The sequence below is a fragment of the Papio anubis genome, unplaced genomic scaffold (genome assembly GCF_008728515.1).
Source record: "Papio anubis isolate 15944 unplaced genomic scaffold, Panubis1.0 scaffold64, whole genome shotgun sequence".
Taxonomy (NCBI): Eukaryota; Metazoa; Chordata; class Mammalia; order Primates; family Cercopithecidae; genus Papio; species Papio anubis.
Genome location: NW_022166619.1, coordinates 355,127 through 370,359, shown reverse-complemented (window position 1 = coordinate 370,359; position 15,233 = coordinate 355,127). Strand labels below are relative to the sequence as shown.

The 15,233-nt window shown below is 58.2% G+C and overlaps 2 protein-coding genes across 5 annotated transcripts in view; one reads left to right on the top strand and one right to left on the bottom strand.

Moving 5' to 3' along the window:
* Nucleotides 1–1,167: 1,167 nt before the first annotated feature.
* LOC116273396 (dopamine beta-hydroxylase-like) lies at nt 1,168–9,349 on the top strand. The gene is made up of 7 exons (XM_031662418.1): nt 1,168–1,272; nt 1,443–1,586; nt 2,047–2,085; nt 2,723–2,782; nt 7,158–7,285; nt 7,699–7,858; nt 8,823–9,349. The coding sequence occupies exons 1-7, from the start codon at nt 1,168–1,170 to the stop codon at nt 8,952–8,954; spliced, it is 768 nt and encodes a 255-aa protein (XP_031518278.1). The 3' UTR covers nt 8,955–9,349.
* Nucleotides 4,269–15,233, bottom strand: part of SARDH (sarcosine dehydrogenase) — an 85,085-nt gene continuing 74,120 nt past the window's right edge. For 2 of the 4 annotated variants that reach the window (XM_017949509.3, XM_031662419.1), the window contains 2 exons: nt 13,706–14,384; nt 4,269–10,093 (listed from right to left, as the gene is read on the bottom strand). In XM_017949509.3, coding sequence (XP_017804998.3) covers nt 14,259–14,384 — 126 coding nt within the window. In that variant the 3' untranslated portion in view covers nt 4,269–10,093; nt 13,706–14,258. The remainder of the gene's footprint in view (nt 10,094–13,705; nt 14,385–15,233) is intronic. The other 2 variants (XM_031662421.1, XM_017949506.3) reach the window with 2 other exon arrangements.

The window sequence follows — 15,233 nt, the reverse complement described above, 5'->3', positions numbered from 1 at the left end:
CCGGGTTCACGCCATTCTCCTGCCTCAGCCTCCCGAGTAGCTGGGACTACAGGCGCCCACCACCTCGCCGGGCTATTTTTTTGTATTTTTTTAGTAGAGACGGGGTTTCACCGTGTTAGCCAGGATGGTCTCGATCTCCTGACCTCGTGATCCGCCCGTCTTGGCCTCCCAAAGTGCTGGGATTACAGGCTTGAGCCACTGCACCTGGCTTGTGTTTTGTTTTTTAGAGACAGAGTCTTGCTCTGTTGCCCAGGCTGGAGTGCAGTGGCCGGATCTCAGCTCACTGCAAGCTCCGCCTCCCGGGTTCACGCCATTCTCCTGCCTCAGCCTCCCGAGTAGCTGGGACTACAGGCGCCCGCCACTTCACCCGGCTAGTTTTTCGTATTTTTTTAGTAGAGACGGGGTTTCACTGTGTTATTAGCCAGGATGGTCTCGATCTCCTGACCTCGTGATCCGCCCGTCTCAGCCTCCCAAAGTGGTGGGATTACAGGCTTGAGCCTGTAATTTTTGTATTATTGGACCACTCCCGGCCCAATTTTTGTATTTTTAGTAGAGGCAGGGTTTTACCATGTTGGTCAGGCTATTCTCAAACACCTTAACTCAAATGATCCATGTGCCTCAGCCTCCCAAAGTGCTAGGAGTACAGGCGTGAGCCACCATGCCCGGCATGGAAACACATTTTCTATCTAAAAAAAGCATTAGGTTTGAGAAAACTTTCATTCTCTGGAAGATTCTCTCAGGCCTCAGTGATGGCATGAGACCTCTTGGCGTGAGGGCTGCCATCTTTTCTGTGAGGCCGGCCTGTAGCCTCAGAGTGTCCAGCTGCAGCACCCCATGGTCATATCCATCTTAGTCCCGGATGACCACCTTCCAGTTGTAGCCACAGCTCCCAGCTGTAGCACGGGGCGATGATGAGCACAGCCTTGTGCTCATCAAGGAGAACGCAGCCTTGGCTGCTTTGAAGCTGAAAGGAAGCCACACCACAGGGCAGCTGAAGGGCCTGCCCGGCCCAGCACGTAGGGGACCTGCCAAGTACCGCCTTCCGCCACTTGCTTTGCCCCGGACGGCAAGCCCTTGAGCACAGAGGCCATGCGCTGCTCAGCTTAGTGGCTTTGCCTCACCCTGTCCACAAGGGGTTTGCCTTAAAGGCCTGTTGACTGAGTGAAGATGAACGTGTCAGGCTTCGAGGGCTCAGGAGAGGACGAAGGACTTGGAAAGAAAGTCGCTCCTGAGCGGGAGTGGGGGGCTGTTGCGGCCACCTCGCTCCTCCCTGTGAGGTTTCTGATGGTGGCTCTAACCTGGTCGGGGAGAAAGACCTGGAAAATGCAAGTGTCCAGGAAAGCAAACTGCCCAGGGTGGCTGCTCCCTGCTGGGTTCTGGCCATGGACGGGAGGGTCCCTTCGGAGGTCAGGCCCTGACGCTGCAGCCCCCCGACCCCACAGGCACTGCCTCCCTCCGGGATCCACATCTTCGCCTCTCAGCTCCACACACACCTGACCGGGAGAAAGGTGGTCACAGTGCTGGCCCGGGATGGCCGGGAGTGGGAGATCGTGAATCAGGACAATCACTACAGCCCTCACTTCCAGGTAGGAGCCTGTGCCCCACCCCCACCCCCGCCCCGCCCCCACGCCCTGCCCCCACGCGACCTGCTGAGCCTACTGTCTCCTGATACCATAGGGATGGCCCCAGGCTGGCTTCTTTCTCCTGGGCCAGCCCCCCACCATGTGGCCTGTGCTCCCCGCTTGGGTGTCTGATTGTAGAGAGGGTCTCTGGCACATGGCAGATGGTGGTGGGATTCGGGAGACCCGAGCAGCCCTCTGGTCACATCTGTCTTGGTCTTGGATTAACCACCTTCTGGTTTGAATCTAACGCCCTCCCTGGCCAGAAGCCACACTTAGCCGGCCCTGGTTTCCACTGTAGAGGCTGGGGCAAAACGGACACCCCCAGAGATCAGGGAGGCCTGAGGGAGGACACAGTGGCCGGGGGTCTGGTCTGCAGCTCTCTGAGATCTCCTCTCCCCCAACCCCTCGGCTCTGCTTGCCCCAGGAGATCCGCATGTTGAAGAAGATGGTGTCGGTCCATCGGGTGAGTGCCCAGCAGGCAGGCAGTAGTCCCAGTCGCCGCCACCAGCTGGGGTGGCTGGGAGGGCTGGGGGTGCCGCCAGACGGAGAGGGACAGAGAAAGTGATGGGGGGAGGGGAGAGCCGTCCAGGGCAGGGGGAGGGTGCCTGTGGGTGGCTCAGGGTTGGGTTGCCTCATGAGGAGACTCACTTGGGAGTTCATGGAGGGACATCGGAAGTGGGGGAGCAGACAGGACACTCCCAGGGGACGCGTATCCTCAGCCTGACGGGCCGACCACAAACCCGAGAGCGTTTGGAGGAGATGAGGGCGCTAAGGCAGGCAGTGGAGCCCTGATCCCACAGAAGGCCAAGCTCAGGCCTCAGTGGGGACTTGCCCAAGTTCCTTGAGATGTGTCATGACCCACCCGCCTGCACCCCCACTGGCCTGGACCCTGTTGTGACCCACTGGGTCACAGGAGCTGATGGTTTATAACTTCCTGGGGACACTCAGCCTGTGACCTTTGCGCATGAATCTGCTGGGCTCCTTGTAGTGGATGACAGGGACTGTACCCCAGAGGTGCTGTGGCCCACACAGTGGCGTGGTCCCATGGCGGCGAGGCCTCGAGTGCCTGCCAACGCCAGGTCACGTTGGCTTTTCCTCAGGGAGATGTGCTTATCACGTCCTGCACGTACAACACGGAAGACCGGGAGCTGGCCACAGTGGTAAGTCACCCCCGCTTCCCCTTTCACCTGCCCAGGGAGAGTGTTTAGCCTGGGCTGTCTGAGGAAGGAGGACAGGTCTTGACTCCTCACTTAGGACATGGGCTCATCCCCTCAATAAGCCAGTCGTTCTCAGCACCTGCTCCCTGAACCCGCAGTGGCAGCATCACCAGGGAGCTTGGGATAAATGCAACCTGCTGGGTACCACCCCAGGCCCACTGAGTCAGAGACATGGGCGGTGGCACTGGGAAATCCATGTTTTAACAAGCTCCCAGGGGATGTTGACCCCTGCTCACGGTTGAGAAGCACTCACACCAAGAAACTTCTCAGCACCCGGGGCTGGTGTGGGGAGAAGCTGTAGGACAAGAGGTTGATCTCTGCCCCGTGGAGCTCCAGGTGCACCGGAGAGACGGGCCTGGAGCACCTGCTGCTAACAACAAGCAAAATTATAAAAAAGAAACTTTCAAAACCAGGTTGAGGAGCCAGAGGTGCAGGGACCTGGGAGGGCCTCGTCAGGGATGTGGCTGTCACATGGAGCCCAGGGGAGAGGGGAGGAGGTGGAGGAAGGCTCCATGCAGGGGCTGTGTGCGGGAAGGCCCAGAGGACCAGGAACATTCTCAGGACGGAAAGGAGAGGAGGAGAGGATGGAGACATGGGGAGGGGTCAGGCAGTGTGAGCGTCAGCTGAGGATGCATTTTGGCTGGACTGCAGACAGTTCAAGGAGAATCTGCACTGGGGAGATCTGTTTTGAAGGCTGGGTGTGCAGGCAGCACCAGGACACGGGCAGCCACGTGAGGCACCACGCAGCAGGGCTGCTTCCGGGAGCCAAAGGGGGTGCTGTTCACAATTACCTGGGTCCCGGGCACAAGCCAGGGCTGTCCTGGCACACGGGCCGCCCTGCCAGTGGATCCATGCCAGCTCCCTCGGTATCCATGGTGGGCTCCAATAATTATCCTGTGAATGGTGTGGCTCAGAGTGCAGCAGACCTGGGTTACAGCTTACCCGGACACCCCTCAGTGCCAGGAACTTGGGTCCATGTCACAGCCCTATTCTTTGTGTTTTAATCCAATGTAGATTCACCTGATATTTACTGAGCCCAGACTGCCATGGTTTTCTTCTTTTTATTTTTATTTTTTCTGAGACAGAGTCTCGCTCTGTTGCCCAGGCTGGAGTGCAGTGGCACGATCTCAGCTCACTACACCCTCCACCTCCCTGCAACCTCCACCTCCCGGCTTCAAGCGATTCTCCTGCCTCAGCCTCCCAAATAGCTGGGACTACACACCACCACGCCCAGCTAATTTTTGTATTTTTAGTAGTGACGGATTTTCACCATGTTGGCCAAGCTGGTCTCGAACTCCTGACCTTGTGATCCACCCCCTTCGGCCTCCCAAAGTGCTGGGATTACAGGTGTGAGCCACCGTGTCCGGCCTATTTATGTTTCTTTTTAAACAGCTTTACTGAGATGTAATTCACATGCCATACCATTCACTCATTTAAAGTGTGCAATTGTATGGTTTTTTGTAAATTCACAGATCCATGCAACCCATCGTCATGGTAAATTTTAGAACATTTTCATCACCCCCAAAGGAAACCCCATATCCCTTAAGCAGCCGGTCCTCATTCCCCTCCCCGCTCAGCCTGGCAACTGATCTATTTTCTGTCTCTGTGGACTCTCCTATTCTGGACACTTCATGTGACTAGAGTCACACGATACGTGGCCTTTCGTGTCTGGCTTTTTTCATAGCATGATGACTTCGAGGTTTCTCCATGTTTTAGCGTGGGTCAGTACCTCATTCCTTTTCACGGATGAATAACATCCCATTGTATGGAGGGACCACGGTTTGAGTCTCCATTCATCCACTGATGGGCATCTGCGTGGTCTCTGCCTCTCATTTAGTTTTCACACCAGTCTCCAAGGTAGGAGTGTTTGTATTTCTTATATATATATAATGTATGTATGTATGTATATATATTTTGAGACGGAGTCTCACTCTGTTGCCCAGGCTGGCATGCAGTGGTGCGATCTCAGCTCACTGCAACCTCCGCCTCCCAGGTTCAAGTGATTCTCTGCCTCAGCCTCCCAAGTAGCTGGGATTATAGGCGCGCACCACCACACCCAGCTAATTTTTGTATTTTTAGTAGAGACGGGGTTTCACCCTGTTGGCCAGGCTGGTCTTGAGCTCCTCATGTAATCCCTCATGCTGGGATTACAGGCATGAGTCACAGCACCCAGCCAGTGTTTGTATTTTCACAGGTGAGACATAAAGGCTCAGAGAGGGCAGGCACTTGACCAAAGTCACACAGCTGAAAGATGGCTGAGCTGGGATTTGACCCAGGGCCTTGTGCCTCACGGTTCTTACCACACCCTTCCTGTCTCCCTTGGATTTCAGGTGACAATTGCCCTAGGTCCCTGATCACAGATTCAGGGTTGGGGGGTGGGAGAGCTTTGCCAGTCCTTTATTCTCTCTAGAGGGAGGTGCTCAGTATATCACGGCAGTGGCTGATGTCGGGCGCTGGCCACAGCTCAGCACTGCTCTAATAACTCATCCTAATCACACCAAGCCTTGCTGAGACCTCTGAGCAGATCCCACCAGGAGACACAGTGAGGTCCAGCCACTCAGGCCACACAGCGAACAGGAGGCAGGGCTGGTATGGGGGCAGGTGCTAACCCCAACTGTGCCACCTCTCGGCTGAGCACCTGTGCAGTGACTGAGTGAGCTCGCAGACACAGGGCTCTGCAAGTGGAGCACCCCAGGCAGGACCCCAGCATCGCCCCATTCTGCAGGCACAGTGCCAGGGTCAGGGACGGGAGGGTCTTGCTGGGTATCCAGCCAGGAGACTGCATATTCCCTGCCCAACCTGGCTTCATGGCGGCAGAACCGATGCCACGTCCCCGGGCATTTAGGGCTGCCAGCCCTGGTGAGCACCACTGACATCTCAGATGCCCGTTCTTCAGGTCGAGGCCCTCAGTGCCAGTGTCCCAGCGGGCAGTTCTGTGGCGTCCCTGGCCCATGCCCTCCTCTTGGCGGTGGCTACATCACAGCACCAGGCGGGATCAAAGGGGAGGGCAGCTTCCCAGGTGGATCTGAGCTTCTCATGCTCTGACAGCTCCTCACCTGCTGATCCAAGAGACAGCGGCCTTTGAAATTCGATTTCCTTCCCCAGGTGAAAAAGGAGAACAGATCCTGCACAGGGTCGGACTCAGTTCCCTTTTGATGTCTGCTGCGGCGGAGGGTGGGGAGGGACGGGAACTCACACAGGAGGCCTATCTGCCCGATCTGACGCGGGCGAGATGGATGAGAAAAGCTGGGAAAGGAGGATTCCAGCCCAGAGAACAATGCTGGCAAAGCCCCGTCCTGGCCAACAGGCGCCAGGTTTGGTCTCTGGGCAGAACTGCCCCATGCTCTTTGTCTGCATGGGAGGAGGGGGCGGCAGCTGGTGAAAGCGCCACACCGAGCTTTTCCCAGTCCCTTTGTTCTGCCGTAGAGCGACGATTGCCTTTCTTCCCCACTAGCCAGATGAAATCCCCAGGCCCACAGCAGCTTCACAAACAGTGGGGAGCCTGGACGAGCAAGGGTGGCCAGGGCGTCATGTCCTGGCCCCTGACCTTCTGGGACCTGAGCTGCTGCCGGGGGAGCTTTGCTCTCTCCAGCCCCAGCTCCTCCAAGCTGCCGGCGTTCTTCTTCCTCCCGTGGCTGAGGCTCCACAGTCACCAGCTCCAAGAGCAGCAACCCAGCTAGGGGCTTAACGTTGGCAGTGGGGACTCAGAGGGTGCCTGCCCTGCCCCTCCCATGCGATGGCAGGCCGTAGGGTTGCCCTGAGAGGCTGGAGGTTGTTGCGATCTCTAGTCACGGTCCTGTCTTCTAGAGTCCCTGCTCCCCTCAGAGCCGCATTCGAGAAATGACTGGTGGACAACGTGGGGCTGCAGTGGAAAGGGCCTCCCTTGCAGTGCTTGGCTCCAGGCTCTCGCTGGAGGTCATGGGGACAGCTTCCAGACAACGGCCGGGAGGCTGGGTCCACTCAGGCTGTGCCAACAATGCTGTGGCCACCATGGGGCGTCCCCTTGCCTGCTCTGAGACTCAGTTTCTGTACCCATAAAATGGGCACAATAACACCCCATCCGCTTGTTCCGTTTCATTTTTCTTCACAGCATCATCGGCACCTGAGAGGAATGTCCTGGTTAACTCACTCGCTGCCTGTTTCTCCTGCCAGTGGTGGCAATTCCGTGAGGGCAGGGACTTAGTTCCCCAGAGCATGCCTGGCATGGTGCAGTGAACAGACAAGTGGACGCAGTGAACACGTGGATGGGGCGAAAGCTGCTGGACGGCAACGTCTGCGTGGCACGGCCCGGGGCTGATGGGTCTTCTCCAACTTGCAGGGCGGCTTTGGGATCCTGGAGGAGATGTGTGTCAACTATGTGCACTACTACCCCCAGACGCAGCTGGAGCTCTGCAAGAGCGCTGTGAACGCCGGCTTCCTGCAGAAGTACTTCCACCTCATCAACAGGTGAGGGCTCCCTGCACAAGCTCCCTGCCCCCAGGAAGCCCCGACACAGAACCTCTGGGCCTGTCGGGCAGCTGGGCAGATTGGAGGAGTCCAGGCTAAGTTCTAGGAGCAGAGACCTGTGGCCGCATCACTCACCCCTCCCCTCACTCATTTCCTACTGAGTCTGGATTTGGCTTGAGAGTCTCCTCAACCCAGCCCGGAGCACCCACCCGCCAAGGTGACAGGAGAGGTGAAGCCGTTGCTGGTGAAGGCAGTATCTGGGACGGCCTGGCGGAGGCAGCGGGGCTGGGGAGGAGGCAGCAGGAGGGTCTCCCCAGGGACAGGACCAGACCTGCAGGGAGGTGTCACTGGTGCCCACTGGGGTCCCTGCCCATCGGCTGCTCCCCAGCCTGGCTGTTCCTTGTCCCCACCAGGTTCAACAATGAGGAGGTCTGCACCTGCCCTCAGGCGTCCGTGTCTCAGCAGTTCGCCTCTGTTCCCTGGAACTCCTTCAACCGCGAAGTACTGAAGGCCCTGTACGACTTCGCGCCCATCTCCATGCACTGCAACAAGTCCTCAGCTGTCCGCTTCCCGGTGCGCTGCCACGGGCGTGGGTGGGACACACAGTCGGGCAGGCCTCATGGGGGATCCCAGTGAGGGGTGATGGGCCTGCACTCCAAACTGCTGGCAAAAGCACTCGCACAAGATAATTAGAGCAAGTGCCAGGTGGTGACACACAGGCCTAGACAGCCAACAGAGAGAGGAGAGAGAGAGAGGCCAGGGAGGGAGGGCAGCCACCCTTTCCGGGTGACACCTCCACACTGGTGCCAAATGCCAAATGCTGGTGGTGTGAGCAGGGCGCACTAACCTGCCCCCTGCACCTTTAAATAAAGCGCTGGGGAGGGGAAGGTGAGAAATGAACCAGTTTGCAGCTGCGAGCTGGTTTTTTTCTTCTTGTCTGAGACCCACTGGCATTCGAAGGCATCTAATTTATCCCGAGCCCAGCGGGCTGCGGTCAGGAGCCCAGGGTCTATGCGGAGTTAGTCGTGTACGGTGCCGCAGCCTGGAGATCCAGGAAGATGCTTCCCGGAGGCATCTGGCAGCTGGATTAATTGCTAAGTCAAACGTCCTCAGCACCAAGGGAAGGAAGGGCTAATACTGGCTTCCCGAGAATAGTTTGGGGCGGACGTCTGATGGGGTTGAAAACTTGGCATTTGATGCAGCCTTGAGGGAAAGAGATGGTTAAAAAATATCAGAGCCTGCAGCCAGGGGCTCTGGTTGCTACATTAGGGTGAATGATTCCATTGGGTGCGGACGGAGGCAGGGAGAGGCCTGGATGACTCCCAGGTTCCTGACTAGGTGAATGGGAAGCCAGGGGAGGGGGCATTTACTGAGGTGAGGACCCCCAAAAAGCAACTTGGGGGAGAAGAGTGAGTTCAGTTTGGGACAAGCTGAGTTTGAGGGCAAGAACCCAAGAGGCGGCTGGGAAGTGGCTGGGGAAGCAGCCACCCATCTTGCCCCTCCAGCCTCAGTTTACCTCCTGCTCCCTTCCTTGCAGGGTGAATGGAACCTGCAGCCCCTGCCCAAGGTCATCTCCACGCTGGAAGAACCCACCCCAAGGTGCCCCACCAGCCAGGGCCGAAGCCCTGCCGGCCCCACCATTATCAGCATTGGTGGGGGCAAAGGCTGAGGGGGGCCTGCTCCTCCCCCTCCTCCGTACTGTCCCTGTGGGCTCACACCGGCACTGTGCACCCTACTCTGCGAGGATCCCCATGGAACAGCCCTGCATGCCCAAGATGAAGGGGCCAGACCATGCCCCTGCCTGAGACCTTGGTCCAAACCAGCCTTCTTCCCCCAGGGTCTCCTGCATGGTTGAGAGGGTGTGGGTGCCCTGTTGACCTACCCCGGACCGAGTGGGTCACGACCTCGTCCATTTAAACCGGCTTACTCAGTGCAGGGACAGCCTGCACAGTGGTCCAGGTTCCAGCCCTGTTCCGCCTCACTGGGTGTGGCCAGGCTCCTGGGACATGCGCCATGCTGGACCGGGGTGCAGAATCACCCAGAACGCCCCCGCCCCGCCGCTCCCGCAGAAAGTGATCGGTGTGCGGCGGGTGCGGGTGCTGCTTCAACATTTCCCTGCGGTGTGGCTCGTGTTTCACAGTGGGCGGCTTCCCTGCGACGGAGGCAGGACCAGGCACTTAGCTAGTTAGAGACTCGCTTGGGAAATTGCTCCATTGCCGAGTAAATAGATATTTTCGCCCACCTAAAGGGAAGCCCTGACAACAGCTATCACCGAAAGGCGAGGCGGCGAGGATCCAGCGGGGCTTCTGGGCGCCGCTTCCACGGGGGGGCGGAGTTATTAGCACCAGCTTGCTTCTCTGGAGGCGGGGCCGGCGCTGAACAGACCGGGGTGGAGTCAGGGCTGTGCTTCCCTTGTGGTTCTGCCACTCAGTGGAGAGTGCCTTGGGTGGGCCATTGCACGTTCCTGACCCTCACTTTTCTCATCTGTAAAACGGGGCTGATGCCGTGCGGGCTAATGAGCCAATAAAGCTCACACTTGGGCTAGCACCCACTGGAGGCGGGTATGTTTGCACTCCGGGCCGTCACTCCAGGAGAGACAAGCTTGCTCCGAGCCTCCTCCCTGTGCCAGGTGTGCTACCAAGTGCTGCCCCCTGAGCGTCCTGAAGCTGCCTCAGCTGGCCTGGGTGGGTCTCCCCTTCCTGCCCTCTGAGCTGCCTTTCAGGGACAAGTTCAGCTCTTTGATGGTTTCTGGAGAGAGTAACAGATGCCGCGGTGTTCAGCCAGTTCAGCAAAACGCCGCCGAGCCTCCTGGGGAGAGAGGGAGATGGATGGGCTCGGGGGCCCCCCCGCATCAGCTAAGCGGCTGCGTCTTCTGCGAGGCACTTCATCACAGAAGGGAACTCACGGGCCCAGGAGCTCTGCCTCGTGTTGTATAAATCACAGCTTCTTGCGGCCCATAAGTCACAGGGCGCTGGCGCTGTGACAGGCCAGGCCCCAGCCTGGAGAGCCGCTCCAGCCCTCTGTCATCTTTACAGCCTGGGTGACAGAAGGCAGGGAGGGAGCAGGCCCAAGAAGCCCCTTCCCGTTGATCATACCCAATCGTCAGCCCAGAGAAGGGTCCGAGGGTCCTGCCCAAACCCCCCGGGAGGCACCTGCAGTCTGCCAGTCTCGGGCAGGGAAACTGAGACTCCCAGATGAAGACCTCACCTGGAGCCCAAGAGCAACAGTGATTGGGAATCCCAGCCAGCTCTGGAACCTGCCACAGCGACAACCCCACCCCCACCCCCTCACCCTGCACACACTCGCCTCATGACTGGTTATCCTCTTCCTCTTGTGGAGACAGCAGCTGTGTCTCAACCCTGCCTCCAGCAGTGGCACCCGCACCTCCTAATAGCCAGAGCAGAGGTGACCCCGTGGTCGCTGAGCGCTGCCACTTGCCCCACACTGAGGCTATGTACAGCCCTAGCAATCCCGTGAAGCCATGTCGTTTTGGGCTTTCATTGATGAGGAGGGGGTTGAGGGCTTGAGGTTCAAAGTTAGGTGCTGCCTTCCCAGAGTAAGCCCGGAAGCTCAGAGTGTCCCCACGTCTGACTCCAGTGTCTGAACGCTCAACCTCTGTTTCCTTACCTATGAAACAGGAATTTCCCCAGGACCCTTGTGGGGGATTTTATCTAAAATAAGGTCCTTATTTGGAGGCTTAGGGGAAGTGCTTTATTACCTGAAAATGACCTACATGCTCCAAGCCAAAGCGACTCTCTGGGCTCACCCACCTTCTGAATTATTGTGGTGAGTCCAGCAGCCCAAGTTGCTACTCTTACCCCTGCTGTGTGACCCTGAGTTAGTTACTTTCCCTCTCTGGGCTTGGGTCTCCCTATCTGTCCACTGAGGAAAGGGTGTCCCAGCCTCCCAGGGGATGGGGGCTGCCAAGGTGGCACAACCCACCACTCTGAGGTGCTCAGAGCCCTGGGGTAAGGAATGCTCATGCCCATCGGTGTTGAGAGATGGGTCGGCCCTGGACGCCAGGCTCCAGCCAGCATAGGGGTGCCTTCCCGAGGTCCTTGGTGAGCACCCAGGGCTGTCTGTGCTGTCTAGTGGCTGCTAGTCTCATGTGGCTACTCGTGATTAATTTTAAATTAATTGAAATGATACAAGGTCGGGTGCTGTAATCCTAGCACTTTGGAAGGCTGAGACAGGAAGATCATTTGAGCCCAGGAGTTCAAGACCAGCCTGGGCAACACAGTGAAACCCTGTCTCTACAAAAATTACAAAAATTAGAGCTGGGCACAGTGACTCACGCCTATAATCCCAGCATTTTGGGAGACTGAGGCGGGCGGATCACCTGAGGTCAGTAGTTCGAGACCAGCCTGGCCAATATGGTGAAACTCCGCCCTCACTAAAAAAAAATACAAAAAATTAGCCAGGCTGTGGTGGTGCGGCCAGTAATCTCTAGCCATCTGGGAGGCTGAGGTGGGAGAATCCCTTGAACCTGGGAGGCAGAGGTTGCAGTGAGCCGAGATCATACCACTGTGATACGAGATGGAACCTTTAGGTCTGCCTACACCCCCACTTTCTCACATGGCCTGGGCTGTTTCCCACTGCCGGCAGTGGCAGAGCTCCTGGTGACAATGTAGCCCCGCCCCTGATCTGCACCCGGAACGCACCGCAACGAGATCTGAGTTCAAGCGATTCTCCTGCCTCAGCCTCCCAGCAGTTGGGATTAGCAGCATGTGCCACCATGCCCAGCTAATTTTGTGTTTTTAGTAGGACTGGCTCTCACCATGTTAGTCAGGGCTGGCCTCAAACTCTGACCTCAGGTGATCCACCTGCCTTGGCCTCCCAAAGTGCTAATATAAGCTGCAGGCCACCGCATCTCGCCAGTGTAGGTGCACTTCAAACAGTTTCCTCGGAATTCCTGAGAGGCAGTACCCAGCCACAGTGAGCGTCATGGTATCAATATTTCCGGAAAAAATTTTTAAAAATAGCTATGAAATGGTGTTTTTAGAGTCGAAGTCTGGAAGACCTGACTCGGGGTCCGGGGAGGTGGGTCCTGCGATGTGGACCCTGGGTGGTGCGCTTGGGAGCCATGGCAGGGCCGGGATCTCTTGCAGCCCAGGGATGGAGCCCGCAGGTGGTGAGCTCGGGAGGCGAGTCGTGGAGGCTGCGCTCACATCAATGCCCAGTGCCCTCCCAGAGGGGCCAGGTTCTGTCTCCACGGGGGCGGGGGAAGCACACAGGGTACACGGAGGGGGGCTGGGTTCTCTCTCCTTGGGACAGGGTGGTGCCGTTGCATGCGTTCCCCAGCTGCAGCCACGAGAAACAATTTGGAGCGGAACCTGGGCTCTGACCTCCCCTCATCCTCAGCCTTCCCCCAAGGACAGGCCGTGAGATGAATGTGGTCACCGGCCCAATCCAGGGGCCTGTGGCCAAACCGCAGACCCGGAGGAAGCAGGCCAGGCCATCTGGGGAGCCGGCTCCCCTCCTCTCCTCCTCTGGCTCCCACAAAGCTGTCTCATCCAGGAGCCAGGCCCGCCTGTGAGCGAGGGGAGGCTGCAGGTGTCCCTTCGGCCTGAAGCGTGTGAAAGCCAGAGGCCCCCACCCCACTCTCCAGCCGCATCCCCCTCCCCAGACTCAGGAGGCCAAACCCGCCTTTCACAGCCATCTGTAACCCAAACGTCTGCCTGCAGCTTTGTTGAGCTCAGTCCACAGTGGGCCGTGTGGCCTGGGAGCATCCAAAGGCAGCTGGGGCCTGCCAGGACTGCTGCCCCCAGATCGCCACTTGCTGTGTGTGTGGCTCTGTGGGGCCCCAGCTCCATGATATCCCCAAGCATCTGCCACCCGCTCTTCCCAGATTGCAGGGCACACCTGGCAAGACTGCGCAGTGCCACTCTGGCGGGCCTGATCTGAACCTGGGCTCAGGGGCATGAGGGAGAGGACTGAGCATGTGGGATGGACAGAGATGGACACCCCTCCCGGGCAGGAGAGGGAGAGCTGCTTCTGACACACAGGCAGTTATCGGGGGGAAGAGAAAGCAGGCAGCGGAGCCACCCCATCTCAAGGCAGCATGCAGGGCAGAGCCTAAGACAGGGTCCTCCTGCAAGGGCCGGACAAGGAGGAAGGCACGGGCAGGAAATGCGTTCAAATCAACAGCAAAGACAAAAGTCACCTAGAAAGGGGGACTCCACCAGACTCTTACCCAGCAGCATGCCCCTCCTGCCTGAGCCTGGTGAGCAAGGGGCTCAAGGGGAAACTGAGGAAGGAGCTTGCACTTCTGTGTGGCTGAGGAGGGCACCCATCTGAGGCCCCGCCCGCTCCCTGCTTTGGCTCCTCTGTTCCCGGGCTGCTGATTCTCAGGAGGCTTTGCCACCTGAAGAACCAGGAGGTCGAGCAAGGGAAGAAGAGCTTTCCAGCTCCCGTGCCTACCTGAGATCTGAGAGGCACCATCCTGCAGAATGGCCTTGGTCCCAGGCCTCCATGTGCACTGTGGCAGACAGTGCCAGTCGATCACTGATGGCAGACAGTGCCAGCCGATCACCGCTCTTTCCTGACCCAGACACAGCCTCATGCTCTTCAGCCAAGTGCCCCAGGGAAGCCCACCACCGATCGGTCAAGCTTGGGGTAAAAGACGAAGCCTATTTGCTTCCCTGTATTCACGTGGGGCTTATCAAGTATTTACTAAGCACCTTCTAGAAGCTTGGAGATGACTACAAGCCATGGTCCCTGAGCCCAAGACACTTACAGGCTTGTTTTCTGGGAGGATTGGGGCGGATTAGAGACCGCCTTCTGGTCAGTGACCACACAATGGGCCATCTTGGTCTCTGTCCGTATCTGGTTTGGGGGTTTTAGCAGGACTAGGCCTAGACTAAGGACAGGGAGGGCCCAAGTTCTGGCCGGGTCCAGGGTCCTGGGATCCAGGGCCATTTGGGACCTGTGGGAATGGACGGACAGCATGTGATGGGGCATGGGGTCTGTGCCCTCAGTATGTTCCCTTCACCCTCTTGTTGTCGGGGTCGAAGGGAGACTTCAGGTGGGCCCGGGCACCGTAGGTCACCCCCATTCTCTCCAGGCCATAGTCCCCGCTCTTCACAAAGTCCAGCGAGACCTAGGAGCAGAGGTGGGGATGAGGGTCACTATCTGTTGGTAGGTACGGGGTCAGGCCTGCCTGTTTCTCTGGAGGAGGGGGTCTTGGTCTTGCTGCCTGCCCTGTGGGCAAACTCATCCCTGTGCCAGGGCCTCCTTCCTGAACCCAGGCATCGCCCCAGAGCAGGTGGAGTTCGTGTCCATGTGATCTCGAGTTGGACACGGGCATCTGGGGTCCGGCAAAGCCAAGGTCTGGCAGCCAGTACGACTTCCACAGGACAACACACCTCCAGCCCCAGTGATTCCAGATGCCTGGGAAACAGCAGAAACACGGTGGTTTCCCTGGAGCCGGGCCGGAGCAGCGCCGAGGCTGGCGGCCAATCCGGCTCAAATCCCTCTGGGCAGGGGCGGCTGGAACAGCCTTCTAGACAGCTTGGCCTCTGCGTGCTCCCCATCCCACGCCCTGGCTTGGCCTCCCCAGCAAGCCCTCGGGAACTAGTCAGCCCCAGGTGCAGGTGCTCTTAGGGCAGGAGGAGGGCGTCACCTCCAGCCTGGTGCAGCTGGTGACGCTGGGCATTTTTGCCACGGCTGCTATGAGGAGGGCAGGCCAGGCCAGTCAGGGAAGCTGTTCTCCCATTATAGCAATTAAACCCAAGGCCAGGGCCACAGGAGGCAGTCTCAGGTTCTACTCTGGGAGTCAGAGGGTTCCTTCTTATTCCTGGCAGCTCAGGACTGGATGAAATAAAATAAAAAACAAATCAAGCTTTTTCTGTGACAGGAGCTTTAGGAGTGGCGCTTCTGAGCCATGTGTGCACCTGCAGGGCTGCGAGTTCTGAGTTGCCCCCCGCAGGAAGGCAGCATGGAGAGCTGG

Coding starts and splice junctions, on each gene's coding strand:
- LOC116273396 (XM_031662418.1), top strand. CDS start 1,168: ATGAACGTGTCAGGCTTCGAGGGCTCAGGAGAGGACGAAGGACTTGGA. Junction 2,086..2,722: donor AGATGGTGTCGGTCCATCGG/GTGAGTGCCCAG, acceptor GCTTTTCCTCAG/GGAGATGTGCTTATCACGTC. Junction 7,859..8,822: donor CCTCAGCTGTCCGCTTCCCG/GTGCGCTGCCAC, acceptor CCTTCCTTGCAG/GGTGAATGGAACCTGCAGCC.